Source organism: Papio anubis, chromosome 20 (genome assembly GCF_008728515.1).
Source record: "Papio anubis isolate 15944 chromosome 20, Panubis1.0, whole genome shotgun sequence".
NCBI classification, from domain to species: domain Eukaryota; kingdom Metazoa; phylum Chordata; class Mammalia; order Primates; family Cercopithecidae; genus Papio; species Papio anubis.
In genome coordinates this window covers 33,632,234-33,646,418 of record NC_044995.1, presented here as the reverse complement: position 1 = coordinate 33,646,418, position 14,185 = coordinate 33,632,234, and the positions used below count along the sequence as shown (strand labels likewise).

General features: G+C 58.4%; 1 protein-coding gene and 1 pseudogene across 5 annotated transcripts in view; both read right to left on the bottom strand.

The window, feature by feature from the left end:
* Positions 1-3,712: 3,712 nt before the first annotated feature.
* On the bottom strand, positions 3,713-4,551 carry LOC103879989 (annotated as a pseudogene). Its single transcript, XR_002518923.2, has one exon. The product of XR_002518923.2 is annotated as an uncharacterized LOC103879989 (transcript).
* ELL (elongation factor for RNA polymerase II) overlaps positions 3,937-14,185 on the bottom strand; it is an 86,734-nt gene continuing 76,485 nt past the window's right edge. For 2 of the 4 annotated variants that reach the window (XM_031659743.1, XM_031659745.1), the window contains 6 exons: positions 12,546-12,675; positions 11,471-11,969; positions 7,763-7,829; positions 7,323-7,494; positions 6,244-6,288; positions 3,937-5,895 (listed from right to left, as the gene is read on the bottom strand). In XM_031659743.1, coding sequence (XP_031515603.1) covers positions 5,779-5,895; positions 6,244-6,288; positions 7,323-7,494; positions 7,763-7,829; positions 11,471-11,969; positions 12,546-12,675 — 1,030 coding nt within the window. In that variant the 3' untranslated portion in view covers positions 3,937-5,778. Of the gene's footprint in view, positions 5,896-6,243; positions 6,289-7,322; positions 7,495-7,762; positions 7,931-11,470; positions 11,970-12,545; positions 12,676-14,185 lie in introns of those variants that run through there. The other 2 variants (XM_009193886.4, XM_031659744.1) reach the window with 2 other exon arrangements.

Genomic DNA, 14,185 nt, shown 5'->3' with positions numbered 1-14,185 from the left:
TTTATTAGCCTGCTTGCCAGAAGTATGGGTGGCATCTGACATGGGTGCAGCCCTGTGGGACTGACCCCCATAACTTGTGGAGTCCGATACCATTTCTGGGAATGGAACTGTTGGACATCCTGTAGGTATTGGAGGATCAGAGAATCGGGGAATCTTGTGCCTCGAGGAAACAGGCAATTCAGGAACCTGTGTAGTTGAGACATGAGGAAGGAAGGTCCCAAGACCCAGCCCCGGGGAGCCCCTGTGTTCACAGGGCCACCTGTCGGGGGTGCCGGAGGATGGGAGCTGGCATGGGGCAGCTGGAGGGATTCGGCGTAGAGGCTGGGCTGCTTCCACTCCCAGCAGTTGACAAGGCTGAGGGAGGGGATTTGGCCCCTCCAGTCAGGCCTGGCTGTGCTGAAGTGGGTGGTGAGATGCACTGCCATCCCCCAGCAAACTGGGCTCCCTGAAGGCAGGGATGAGGCTCTCTCAGTCACTGCTGTGTTGCAGAGCCCAGGTGGAGCTTGGTACAGGAGGGGGCTGCAGGAACAGGGGTGCCAGTGGAAAGAGGACAATTGGGGCCCCTGGCAGGTGGCAGGAGAGGGGTTAGCAGGCCTGAGCCCCTCTCCACCATGATGCCCAGGTCATGAGGGTGGGAAGGCTCTCCTGGATACCCGGGGCACTGGACTGATGGCATCCATGGCTGAGGAAGATCAAGAGACTGACTGTGGCCTCTGTGGGCTGTGGGGGTGATGGCCAGAGTATTGCTGGGCTGTTGGCTCAGGGCTGGTGCTGAAGGGCCAGGGGAGGCAGGACCGTGGGCTGGAGGAGGTTCATGTAGGCCCTGGGATGTGGGGACAGAGATGTTATCCTGGGAGAACAGCATGGCCAGGCTATGCTGGGAGCAGGGTACATGCTGCCCCGCTGGGTTGCATGACTTCCCCTCCCGCGCCCCTCAGACTCCTGGGTGGCCTTAGAACATGGGCCAAGGCCTCGGACCGGCAGGGAGACTAGGCCCCACAGCTGCAGGCCCAGGACCTTTGCCCATGGTCCTATTCTTCCGTGTTCTCTCTTATTAAATGCACCCCCTCTTGCCCTTGGCCGGCAGGATGAGCGTTATGTTCTCCATGGCCCCTGGCTCCAGTTCCACCTGCACCGCCGCCGCTCCCACCAGGTCTTATACCCATCCCCACTAGGGGCACAGGGGATGCCCCTGCCCCAGTGTGGAAAGAACAGGTAATAAAATATTACCGTTACCTGCTGCTGTTTTCATCAAAGGAAGACAGTCACATCTGGTTTCCCCCATCCCCAGCCCCTCTCCTGTAGCCTTTGATGCCACAGGGGGCCAAGGAATCCCAATGCTGGGTTAAGCCCACCCTACCAGAGGGTACTGCTCTGCTCATACACCCGCTATGGCTGCTCCCCCCCATCACCTACAGGGCCCTCTGATTTGGTCCTTTCTTGGGCAACGGCTCAGGTAGGCTGCAAACTTTGCCTTCTCATCTGGTCCCAGCCAGAGCCCCTGAACAATCCCTCCTCACTATGGCGGCTCCAGGCCACATCACCTCCCAATGCCAGCCCACCCCCAACCACTGGACAGGGACAGCCACCACAGAAACCAGGCTGTGATACACCCGCACACCACACACACACCCCAACACACACCCAACACACACCACACCCCAACACACACCCCCAACACACACCACACCCTCACACCACACACACACCTACACACCCCAACACACCACCCTCACACCACACACCCACACACACCCAACACACACCACATACCCAACACACACCACACACCCACACACACCCAACACACACCACACACCCACACCACACCAACACATACCACACCACACCAACACATACCACACCCCCAACACATACCACACCCCACACCACACTGCCAACACACACCACACACCCACACCACACTGCCAACACACACCACACCCCCAACACACCACCACACACCCAAAACACATGCCTTCACACCACGCACACACCTACACACCCCAATACACACCACACCCTCACACCACACACACACCCCAACACACCCAACACACACCACACACCCACCACACCCCCAACACATACCACACCCACCAAACCCACACCAACACACACCACACCCACACACCACCACACACACCACCCCACACTGCACACCCCAACACATCACACCCACTCTCACACCACACACCCTCAACACACCACACCCACTCACACCACACACCCACACCACATATCCCCAACACACACCACACATCCCCAACACACACCACACCCCACACCCACATCCCAACACACACCCACCACACCCACACCACATACCACACACCCACACCACACACCCACACCCAACACACACACCCAACACACACACCCCACCTTCCACACACATCACACCCACACACACCACACGCCACACATCCCAACACACACACCAACACTCTCACACCACACCCACACATCCCAATACACACCATACACCACCCCAACACACCACACACACACCCCCACACCCAGATACACACCTATATCAACACGCCACACACCCCAACACACACATCCCCACACCACACACATCCCTAGCACACACCACACACCAACACGCACACACACCAACATGCACACCACACACCTACACTCACCACACCCACAGCCCAACACACCACACACCGCCCCAACACACACCACACCTACACACCTCACACACCTACACACTCCAACACACACCACACACCCAACACACACCACACACCGCACACCCCAACACACACCACACATCCACACCCTCATACCACACACCGATACATCACACCCATACACCAACACACCACACCCCCACCACACACACCACACACCACATACACCACACACTCACACCCCAGCACACACCACACACTGCCCCAACACATACCACATATATCACACTCACACCCCAGCACACACCACACACCACCCCAACACACACATCCCCAACACACCAAACACACCACCCACACCACACACACACCCCCCACACCACATCCTCTATACCACACCCTCATACCACACACACAGATACACCACACCCCAACACACCCACACCCCAACACACCACACCCACACCCAACACCACACCCACACTACATACACACCACATACCTCCACCACATACCACACTCCACACCACATCCAACACACATCACACACACCAACACCCTAGCACACACCACATACATCACACACCCACACCCTTACACCACACACCCACACCACACCCCAACACCCCCACACCCTCACACCCCACACATACACGACACCCACACACCCACACCCTAACATACATGTCCATATACACCACACCCTAATACCATGCACCCAGATACACTACACCCACACCAACACACCCACACAACACCCACAAACACCCACACCCTAACATCCCTAGATAAACCAGACACACCAACACAGAACCCACACCCTAACACACCCACATACCCTCACAGATACCCCACACCCCAACACACCCATACAACACACACATCCAACACTAACACCCTAACCACACACTACACACCCACACATCACACCCAACACACACCGACACAGATATACTACACATCCACACACACCACACACACCATACACCACAAACACAGATACACCAGCACCCACACACCACACACACCACACACCACACAACACCAGCCAGGCAGTCTGGGCTGTCGGGTTCAGTTCAGTGAAATTTATTGGAGAGTGAAAAAAGTCAGCATTCACCTGTTTAGTACAAAAAGGACACTAGATCTTTTAAGAAAATATTAGGAAACTGAAGACGCAGATGCCTTTCAATTGTAACATTTTGGCAAAAGTGGAAAGTTCTTGTAAACACCAACCCCATGGCTCAAAATAGTTTTTCTCCACAGTACAACATTAAAAGAAAAAAAATAGTATCAATAAGTTAGACCATATTTAATCAGCTAGAACTTTGTCCACCAACCCCCAAAACACAAAACTTTTCTTAGCTTCATAATTCCTTAAAAGGAGAACAAATAAACAACAAAAACAACAACAACAACAAAAAGGCAAATTCAACTGACAGCCCCTTGGACTGGTTCCCAGGGCAGAGGGGCGGGCAGTCCCAGGCTGGGACCTCCTGAAATTATCCCACCTCACTCATGTCTGCAGGGCTGGCTGCGGGCAACACAGCAGGGTCCAGCTGACCCTGGAGGCCCCCTGGAGCCTGCTCGGCCCTTCCCTGGCCGGCACAGAAGAGAAAAACAACAACAGCTATTGAAACATGAAGGATCAGTTTCCTCGGAGCTCTGGGAACCCGGGGATCCCAAAGGAGAGAGACTCTTGGGCAGGGGTGGGATGCACTGTGGGCCCTCCATGGTCAGCTTTTTGGAAGCTATCAGGAGGCACCCCTCCACCCCCCAGTTTAGAAAAATAGACACATCTGTATTTTTGCATTTCTGCTCTCCCTGCCTGACTGCTGATGGCAGCAGTAACCCCCATGTGATCCCTGGGCCCTGAGTCACAGCCACCCCCACCACCACCTTCCCAAGTCATGGCTTCATTCAGCCCTAAATGGGAACACACGCCTCAGACCCCACCATGCCCTGGGGGGTCCCCACACACGCACACACACGCACACTTGCGTGGCCCCCCGATGCTTTGGGGGACGCTAGAGTAGGCACAGCAACAAAGCAGCAATTGGGGTGTCTGCACAGCCTGCACCCCCAGAGCAGGCGGACCCATCCTCCTGGCTCCCCAGCTCTGCCCATGGGTCCCTGGGGCCTCCCTGACCCCAAGGCACCCAGCCCTCCATCAGCCTCTCCCTGAGTGCAAACCTTGGCGGTGGCTCTGCTAAAACGACCCCAGGACCCACAAGTGGACAGAGGGACGGAGGGAGGCCAGCAGCATCGAGACTACAAGGTCTCAACAGTGTGGAATGAGCAGCAGCAGCAAATGGGAAACCGACGACATCGCAAAGTAAAATCTGATGCCGCTGCAGCCGAGTCTCAACTTGGAGCACAGAAACACAGTGGCCCCCGACAGCTGAGGGCCTCAAATAACAGGGCAGGCCTGGGGGCGCCAAAAGCCCTCTGCCCCCTTGGCTCTGAGCAGCTGCCTGGGGACACCAGCTGGAGTTCTCAAAATAGCCACCCAGGCCACCCCATTTGCTTGCTGGAGCAGAGACCCTGCCCGAGGAGGAGAGGCTGGGGACGGGGGTGCCTAAACATAGAGCCAGAGACCAGCAGAGGCCACGTGCCCAGTCCCCGCGCCCTCAGAACGCGGCTGCACCTTTCGACGGCCTCTGTAATACTGCAGGCAGGACCCAGGGCAGCGGCTAGACCCTGGGTGTCCGAGGAGAGGGAGGCACAGGTTTAGAAAAAAGATTTTGCTTCTCTTTTGTACAAAAATAGACTCAAGTCTCATTAGCAGTAGCTAAAAGTGGCTGTCTTTGTATAAAACTAGAAAAGGCAGGCGCGCCGCCCTGAGGGCCTAGGAGTCTTCTGGCGAGAGAGGAGGCTGAACCCGGGGGGCTGCAGCCAGGGAGGAGGCAGTGGGCTTCTGGGGAGCCCGTCATAGGCAGGGACTGCTCAGGAGGCGCAGGGAGGGCCGAGGTGGGCTTGCAGCCACCTGCCAGGGCGAGACGTCTGCAGGGGCTGCCCTGAAAGCCGGCGGTGCTGGCTCAGATGAGCATCTTCCTTGGGTTTATTTTTTTAAATAAATCCTCTCTCCCGGCTTTTTGCTCCCCCCACCCTCCCAGATCCCCGCCATCGGGGCGGGCGGCTAGGGCCAAGCCTGCAGCTGCCGCTGGTCGTACTCGGCGATGAGTCTCTTGATGTGGGCCAGCTTGCTGTGCAGGTACTCGCAGCGGTGCTTCTCCTGGCTGTAGTTGGTATTGGTCTGCGGGACAGCACAGTCATGCTCAGGACAGAGTCTCCCTGGGTGCTGCTCCCCGCTGTGAGCAGGCCAGTGCCCACCCCCCCCACCAAAAACCTGGGTTTGGTGCCCAGCAAGGAGGGTTGTGGTCCAAGGGCAGAGTGGGAGTTGGTTCCCCGCACCTCCTCAGCTTGTGTGGCTGGGCCGGGATGCCACGGCTGAAGACTTGGCTGGGGGAGGCGGGGCAACTTTGGCCTCAGACCCAAAGGCTCTTCCCCCACACCTTAGAAGTCGCAGGCAGGGAGGTTGCCCCGGGCCCACCCTCCTCCCTCCAGCTCACTTGGAGCCCATCCCAACACAAGAGACACTCACCTTTTTGATTTTTCTATATTCCTGCAAAATCTGCCCTCGAGTAGTCTAGAAGAAAAACAAAATTTTGAGATGACAAAATGCATCCCCGCTTGCAGGAAACTCAAATTGAGTGGTCCCAGGTGCTCTGAGAAGGGTGAGGGGTGGGAAGGTGGGGCAGCCTCAAGTACAGGGGCAAGTCACACCCCATGGGTCTGCAGCGGCTGTAGCTCCAGAGTGGATGGGGCATGAGGGAAAGGCTGCCGGGTCCCTTGGAGGCAAGAGCAGGTGGCGCACCGCTGTCATGGGGGTGTGATACAAGGAAGTATCCATGTCGCGGCGGGGCCGAGATGGGGGGCTGGGCAGGGCATGCAGCAAAGAGGGAGGGGAGGGAGAGATGCCCCAAGAAGCCGTGGCTTGCAGCCCCTAGAACCCTAGCATGAGTCGTCTTCTTCAGAAACCAAAGGGGCTTTGGCCGGGAGATACCCCGGCATCTGATTAATCGGGGCCCAGCCCTGCAGTCAGGTCACCAGTTTCAGAAGGTGGCAGGTGGAGAGGCTGTGTCCAAGGCTGTGGCTGAGGGTGGAGACTCTGTCTACACAGGGCAGCTGAAGGAGCTGTGAGCTCAAGCCAGGGGACAACAAACACAGGGACCTGTCACCTCCCCCTGCTACAGTTGTGGCAGCATGGATGGGCTCCAGGGTGCTGGACAGGGCTCAGTTGCGGAGTCTCCCGAAGGTGTGGCACAGGTACCAAGAGCCCTGCGTCCTGGGCTGTGAGAGGACCCCCGGTGCTCAAACGTGTGGGGATCCATGTACCCTGGATTGCCCCCACCCAAGGAGGTGGGTCACAGCTGTCCCCACTGCAAAGGAGGCTGACAAGCTGGGCTGCCTTCAAGGACTCCCACAACAGGGCCCCAGGGCCAGGCCAGAACCATGGAATTGCCGCATGGAGTGCACCAGGGGGAGAAGTGCTGCCTGGGGAAGCGCCAGACTCTGGGGCCACCAAGCAGGCCAGTAGGCTCATGGTGGCGATGGTACGCGCCCAAATGGGCCCTGGCTCCTGCCAGAGCCAGGGCACAGCAGACAGCAGGGAGGCTCTACCTCATACTCCTCGGAGCCCTGAGAGAGCTGCCGGAGCTGGGCGTCGAGCTGCGTGAACCGCCGCGTGATGCGCTCAATGCGGGCGTGCAGGTCGCGGTACTCGCTGTACTCGGCGTTGAAGTCATTCTTGTAGCTCTGGCGCTGCTCCGAAGAGGAGATGGCTGCGTACTTCCTGAGATAGGAGAGAGGGGCCACTAAGTGGAGGCTGGAAGGACCCAGCTCCACCCAGGCAGCGGCTATCCTGGCTCTGCCGGCGGCCTGGCCTCTCGGGTGATCCCCTGGCTTATGAGGGGGCCTGGCCCAGAAAAGGCTGCTATGTTTGGAATTCACATACTCAGACTTGCAGTGGCTTTCTGCCTCTGATAACCTGCTGTGCTGGGGGAGGGGGTCTGAACCCAGAAAAGGGAAGACTGGCCTGCAGGGCCTGGACAAACACTCACAGCAAGTAGTCAGGCGTCTCCGACGTGGATGTGGGAACACTGGAAACGCTGCAGCTTCCGTTTACACCTACGAGAACAAACACATACCTCCTGAGTCTGCACCCACGGCACCGGTCTGCAGGAAGCACGCCAGGATGGGGACATGCGTCAAAAGTGCACGCTTTGCTGCTGGAGGGACATGGAGGGACGGCAGAGGGGATGACTGTGTGGCAGGTGCAAGGGCTGAGCACCTGGCACCTGGCAACTGTGGGCTGCTGGACCTGGACATGCCCTCCAGGTGTCGAGCAGAGTTCAACGTGCACCTGCGTGTCCAGGGCAAAGCCCTGCAGGACACAGAGCGGCCAGGCATCACCACAGTCACATTCTTGGCAAACAGCAGACAGGTCAGGGAACTGCAGGGCCAAAGCCTGCACAACCGGTCAGAGCTTCCCCCAGGCCAGGTCTTTGCTGCCTCTACTGACTGCATGTCAAAGGTCACTAAGCTGAAAACAAATGACCCCTGGCCTGACCTGAGTCTCTGGGGCATCCCAGTCTCTGGCCAGGCAGGACAAAGACAAGATGGCCAGCAGGGCCTGCATCTCTTGCTGCTGACAAAGTTCCAGGCCCTTGGTCTGCACCCCACCCAGATCGTCCCGTCCTTTCCACTAGACACTGAATTGCAGGCTCCACAAGGCAGCTCCAGGACAGGGCCAGCCAGAGGAGCCCACGGGCCACCCCAATCGGCCATCCGTGAGCAAAGCGTCCATGATGATGCTCAGCCCTTCAGCCCTTCAGGGGCCTGCCCAAAGCTGCACAGCTGATGGCTAGATGGGACCCCAGGCAGCTGTCCTGCTCCTCAGCCATGTGGTGGGGTGCCCTGGCCACATATGACAACACCCCTGAGGGTTTGGCAATCAGGGAGGAAGGGCAGGAGGACTGAAGTGCCCGTCACCTAGGACCACAGTCGCCTCATCCCCTCAGATCACAACTACAATTTAGTGCGTTTCCTAGGCCTTCTTGCAGTGACTTTCTTTCCAATACAGAAATGATTTTATCAATTTCAGATGTATCCTCAGTACACTTTTTTTTTTTTTTTTTTTTTTTAAGAGACAGGGTCTTGCTCTGCCACCCAGGTTGGAGTTGCAATGGTGCGATCATGGCTTACTACAACCTTGAACTCCTGGGCTCAAGTGATCCTCTTGCCTCAGCCTCCCAAATAGGTGGGACTATAGGCATATGCCACCATGCCCAGCTAATTAAAAACATTTTTTGTAGAGATGGGGTCCAACTGTGTTGCCCAGGCTGGTCTCAAACTCCTGACCTCAAGCAGTCCTCCTGAATTGGCCTTCCAAAGCACTGGGATTATAGGTGTGAACCATCACAGCTGGTGAATTTTTTTTTTTTACTTTTTAGTAGAGATGAAGAGGCTCTCCTATATTGCCCAGGCTGGTCTTGAACTCCTGGACTTAAGTGATCCTCTTGACTTGGCCTCTCAACATGCTGGGATTACAGGCAGAGCCACTGTGCCTGGCCCTCGTGCACATTTTCAGGGGCCCTCTGCACTATCCCCTGAGAGAGCAGGAGTCTGCGATCTCCAGTTTGCTGAGCCCTCTCTCTCAGTGTAACACCTGGGCTGACCACAGCAGCTTCTCTGCTGCCAAATTCCCAAAAGTGGACAAAGCTCACTCCCCACAAAGTTTTTAACAGTCCCAACTCTGGGTCAGGCACTGCCTTCAATATCGCCACCACCCCCACCTGGGTTGTCTTTAAAAGGCTGTGGCCTTCCCAGGGCTGCAACCCACTGGGCATGTATTGAATGAATCTGACCCCGGTCCAGGCCAGAAGGAAGTGACAGGCAAGGCACAGCTGGGAAAGCCAAGCCCATGCTCCCGCCAGAGTGGCCTCTGTGGGTATTCTAGGACAGGTAACTGCCATGTGTCAGGCTGGTCAACATCACCGCATTTGACAAGCCCCAAGATCTTCACCAGCTAGGATGACAAATGGGGAAATCAAGGCTCAGGGTCAGCTCAACCTGGTACCAATGGGCCCTTCAAAGTCCAGCCCTTGGCAAACCTCAGCGGCCCCCACTCCCACTCAGCTCTGGCTGTGTGGGGCCGGCCAAGCTGGTCCCTGCTTTGGGGCCCCAGGGAACACCCCCACAGCAGCTCCTCTCCCTATCTGTCCCTTCACAGCCCACATCTCTCTACTTGCTTGTCCCGGGCAGGGGCACAGGCACATGTACCACCTTTGGGACCCTGGGTAACATGGACTACCAGCACCAGGCTCAGCTTCTGGTGACTCTACTGTCCTTTTCTTGGTGCTTGGGACATCTACCCCTGGTTTGCACTTTCTCACCTGTGGTAGAGATGACAGCACCTAGGCCGGGGATGAGCTGCCTAGGGGCCAACATGCACCAGGCCAGATAGGAAACCACCTTGAGTCCCCAGGCCTGTCTTGGCACCTAGGCACTGGGTATCCAAGGAAGGGACACAGCCCAGAGTGGTCTGTGGACCCTGGACCTGGGCCATTTGAGACAGATCCTGGCCCAGGTCTGGCTGTGGGGTGTGAGTGTGTCCTGGGAATCAGGAGTCCTGCCCTAAGCGTGGCCCTGGTCAGAGAGCCTGCCCAGGGAGTGAGGCCACCTTCTCCCCTTCGGCCTCCACATGCAGTCCCACGGGAGGTGGGAAGCCCAGCACGAGGCAGGGCTGACCCAACCCCAAAAGTCATCCTTCCTATCCAGTAAGACCCAGCCACAGTTGTGAGGACCTGCTCTCCAGCCACAGCGGGGGACGGGGCATGGCCCTCTGAGCAACGCAAAGCTATAATGGAAGAAGGGCTCCCATCCTCATCCCAGGAATGCCCCTGACTCAGCCTCCTCCCCAGAGACACAACCCAAAAACACAACAGGTGACACCACCTGGGCTGCCCTGGGCCAGCCGGCGCTGAGAGCGAGGTGGCTATCTGCAACTGGCCGCCATCACCACATGGGACCACTGCAGCCCCTGCCACACATGGCGGTAGAACAGCCACTGCACGCTGGCCGCTGCTTCTGCTGGTTCCTGTAAACAAACAGCTGCACAGGCTCATGGCCATGGTGCTGGGCGGGTGCTACTGCTGCTCGGTTCAGGTGCCTGGGCTGTGGGCTCGGAGCTGCCCAGGTCTCCTGGCTCCCCAACTCCAGCCTGCCAGGCCCTGTCCCCACAGCAGAAACCTACACTCTACAACAGTCGTACGGGGCCTACGGAGGTCCAGGTGCTATCCCTCTCCCACCAGGATCTGCCTATCCGCACCTGCACTGCCTCTCCCTGAATAGGGCTGGCTTGCCTGGGCCCCTACTGCCTTCCCTGAACCCCAGCAGACCTCAGCATGTCCCTGGTTCCTGGGGCTTCCCTGCAGTCAGAGCTGGGGCCTGGGCCCCATTCCTCTCCACGTTAGCCCCTTCCGTGGCCTCAGTTCCCCACAAGGCTCTGGGCCTCCGGCCCCCAGTGTTGGCCTGGCACATTGACTGCAAGTGACACCGGGCACTCCAGATGGGCAGGGAGAGGACCAGATGCAGGAACATAGGGTGCCAGGTGCCGGGCACACAGGGCGAATCTGACAGGGCCTGGGGCAACAGGGCTTCCTCTCCCAGCTTCTACAGCGTGAGCCCCCTCGACACTCCATGAAGGTGAGGCGGGTGTGGGGCCAGTACTTGCAGTCCCAGCAGCGCCCTCCTGCCTGGGCACCTACCTGGGGCATCTGCTGGGGCTCCGAGGGTGGCATGGGTGGCAGGTGCACAGTCTGGAGGCTGGGCCCGGGGCCTGTCCTCAGACGCCCTCTCCTTGTCTTTGTGCTTCTTGGACTTCTTCTTGGGCTTGCTGCGCGAGGGGCTGCTGTGGGGCCTGCTGGGCTGGGCACAGTCCGTCAGCAGGGGCAGGCCGAGGCGCGCAGTAGGGGCTGGGGCAGCCACCTCTCCGTGCTCACAGTCCCGGCCACTGTGGCCCAGGTCATTGCTGACATCGGCCAGGGGGTCATGGACCCTTGGGGGCTCCAGCCGCGGGGGCAGGTGAGTGCTGGAGCTGAGGGTGTCTGTGCTGGCTGGCGGGCCCGGGGTGGGCAGCAGGGCCTCACGGCCATCGGGCATGCCCGGCTTCCCATTGATGGCAGGTTGAGCTCTCTGAGTGAAGTGCGATATCCGGGGTTTCTTGTTGGCTAGGGGGTCGATGAAATCAGGAGGCTGTGGCCGTTTCTGGAGAGGAACAGAGACCATTTTAGAGGGGAGCACAGAGCGGCTGGGCAGCAACAGGCAATCCCCTGGCCCAGCCAGAAAACCCAGTGCCGCCTGCAAGGCCCACACTAGCCACACGGGGGCACCCGGGCACCAAGTCAGGTCCCAGGTACTGCTCAGGGTGGCCTCAGCTGGGGCCCATCAGCCTGCTGGGATAGATGCAGGGGGAGGGCAGGGCCCAGCGTGTGAGTGGGCCACCCCTGGGGACTGGTCTAAAGCGTTGCTGTGCTCAGCATGCTTCCCCAGCGATAGCTGTGACACAGGAGCAGGAGGTCCGGGGGCAACCCCACATCAGGGAGCTGCCCCCTGTCCCAGGTTCTGCACTGTGACACTGGGGTGCTGCAGCCACAATGGCAGGAATCTGCCCCCAACCCCAACCCGACAGCTTCCCCCTTGGTCCCTGGACGGAGGGAGACGGCTCAACTCGGAGCAGCTCATGCTCCAAGGGGCTGGTGAGGAAGGTGACAAAGGTTACTGACGCAACACAGGGTGACCTGCAGGTGCTCGGGACAGCCACCCCAGGCCTGCCCCATTTACCTGTGGGGGTGAAGCCGAGCGCCCACGCTCGCCTGGGGGGCTGGAGGCAGCAGGGTCTCCAAGGAGGCTGCCGGTGCTCTGTGGCTGGCACAGCTTCCTGCGAAGGAGAGGCAGGACTCCAGGCCTGTATCTACATAGGGGCCCGGTGGAGATGCCTCAAGGAAGGGACCCCCCTGCTCCCAAATCCAGAGCAGGGCCAAGGGGTCACAGGAGCCTGGGCCTGAGCCCATTCTACCCCCAGCTTCACCCAAAGGAGGACTTCCCCACTCACTCTCCCCCTGAGCCCAGAGGAGGGTCACTTTGTGTAGGTGCCTGCTACCAGAGAGACTAGGGACACACACTAGGGTGCTGGACCCTGCTTTTAAAGATAGCTGTTCATCCTGTTCAGAACGCTCACTGCAGAAACTGTCCAAAATGCAGAAGAGAATGGAGGACCCTGGCCTAGGATGAGACAGCCTTCCTGGAAGCCAGGTCACAGCAGGATCTGGAGGGCGGCAGAGCAGCCACCAGCATGACCAGGTGATGCAGCTGGGGAAGAAGGGAAGAAACACCCCAGTGCATGCTCCTTCTCCCACTCCATGTGATCTGGGCAAGTGGAACCCCCCACCTCCGCCAGCCACCCTGCAGCTTACGGGTATCCTCTCTGACCCAACTGTTCAACTCCCAGGGGTTGTGCATCTCAGGGGAGCCTAGTGCCGCTCCAGGCCCTGCAGGGAGACTGAAGTCCAGGGCCATGGCCATTCTGTCAGCCAGTGACACCTAGAGCCCATCTCCCTAACCAATGGGCTCAGCTGCAGACCACTGCAGGTGTCACTTCCCTGGTGGCCTGAGAGGAGAACCATGTGGATATAAACAGAACTGCCAGTTAAAGACAGAAAACTGAGGACAGGCATTTGCGTCCACTGAACAGGCAAGGCAGAGACAAAAGGAGGAGTGAAGACACCGGAAAGCATAGCAGAAGCATGAGTGGTGACTGTTGCAGGATCCAGAGAATCCAGGGCCCAGAGCAAGAGGCACCACGACCTCAGGGGACAACAGGTTGCTGCGGGGCCATCCCCCACAGGTCTACTCCAGGTCCTCATTATTGCTGGTGGGGCTGCAGGGCAGTGAGCCCAGGGCTGTCAGGCAGCAAAGAGGCTCGGGCCACTCCTCCAGGCAGTTGGGAAGCTACCTGGGCCACAGCTAGATAACAGGATGGCCAGATGTGTGGCCTCAGGAGAAGAAGAAACAGGGCCCAGGACTAGGGCACAATGGGATTCAGAGGCCCCAAGCTGTGCAGAGTGTCCCCAAGGGCTGTACTGCAGCTTCCAGGCAACAAATGTCAGACCTCAAAACAGAGGAACAGGAAAATACATTTGAAAAGAGACTCCACAGGGAGATGAAAACGTTAAAAAATAAATCAACAGGCTGGGCGCCATGGCTCACGCCTGTAATCCCAGCATTAGATCCGCCAAGGCGGGCGGATCTCCTGAGGTTGGGGCCAGTCTGGCCAACATGGTGAAACCCCGTCTCTCCTAAACATACAAAAAAATTAGCTGGGTGTGGTGGTGGGCACTTGTAACTTCAACTACTCAGGAGGCTGAGGCAGGAGAATCACTTGAACCCGGGAGGCGGAGGTTGCAGTGAGCAGAGATCATGCC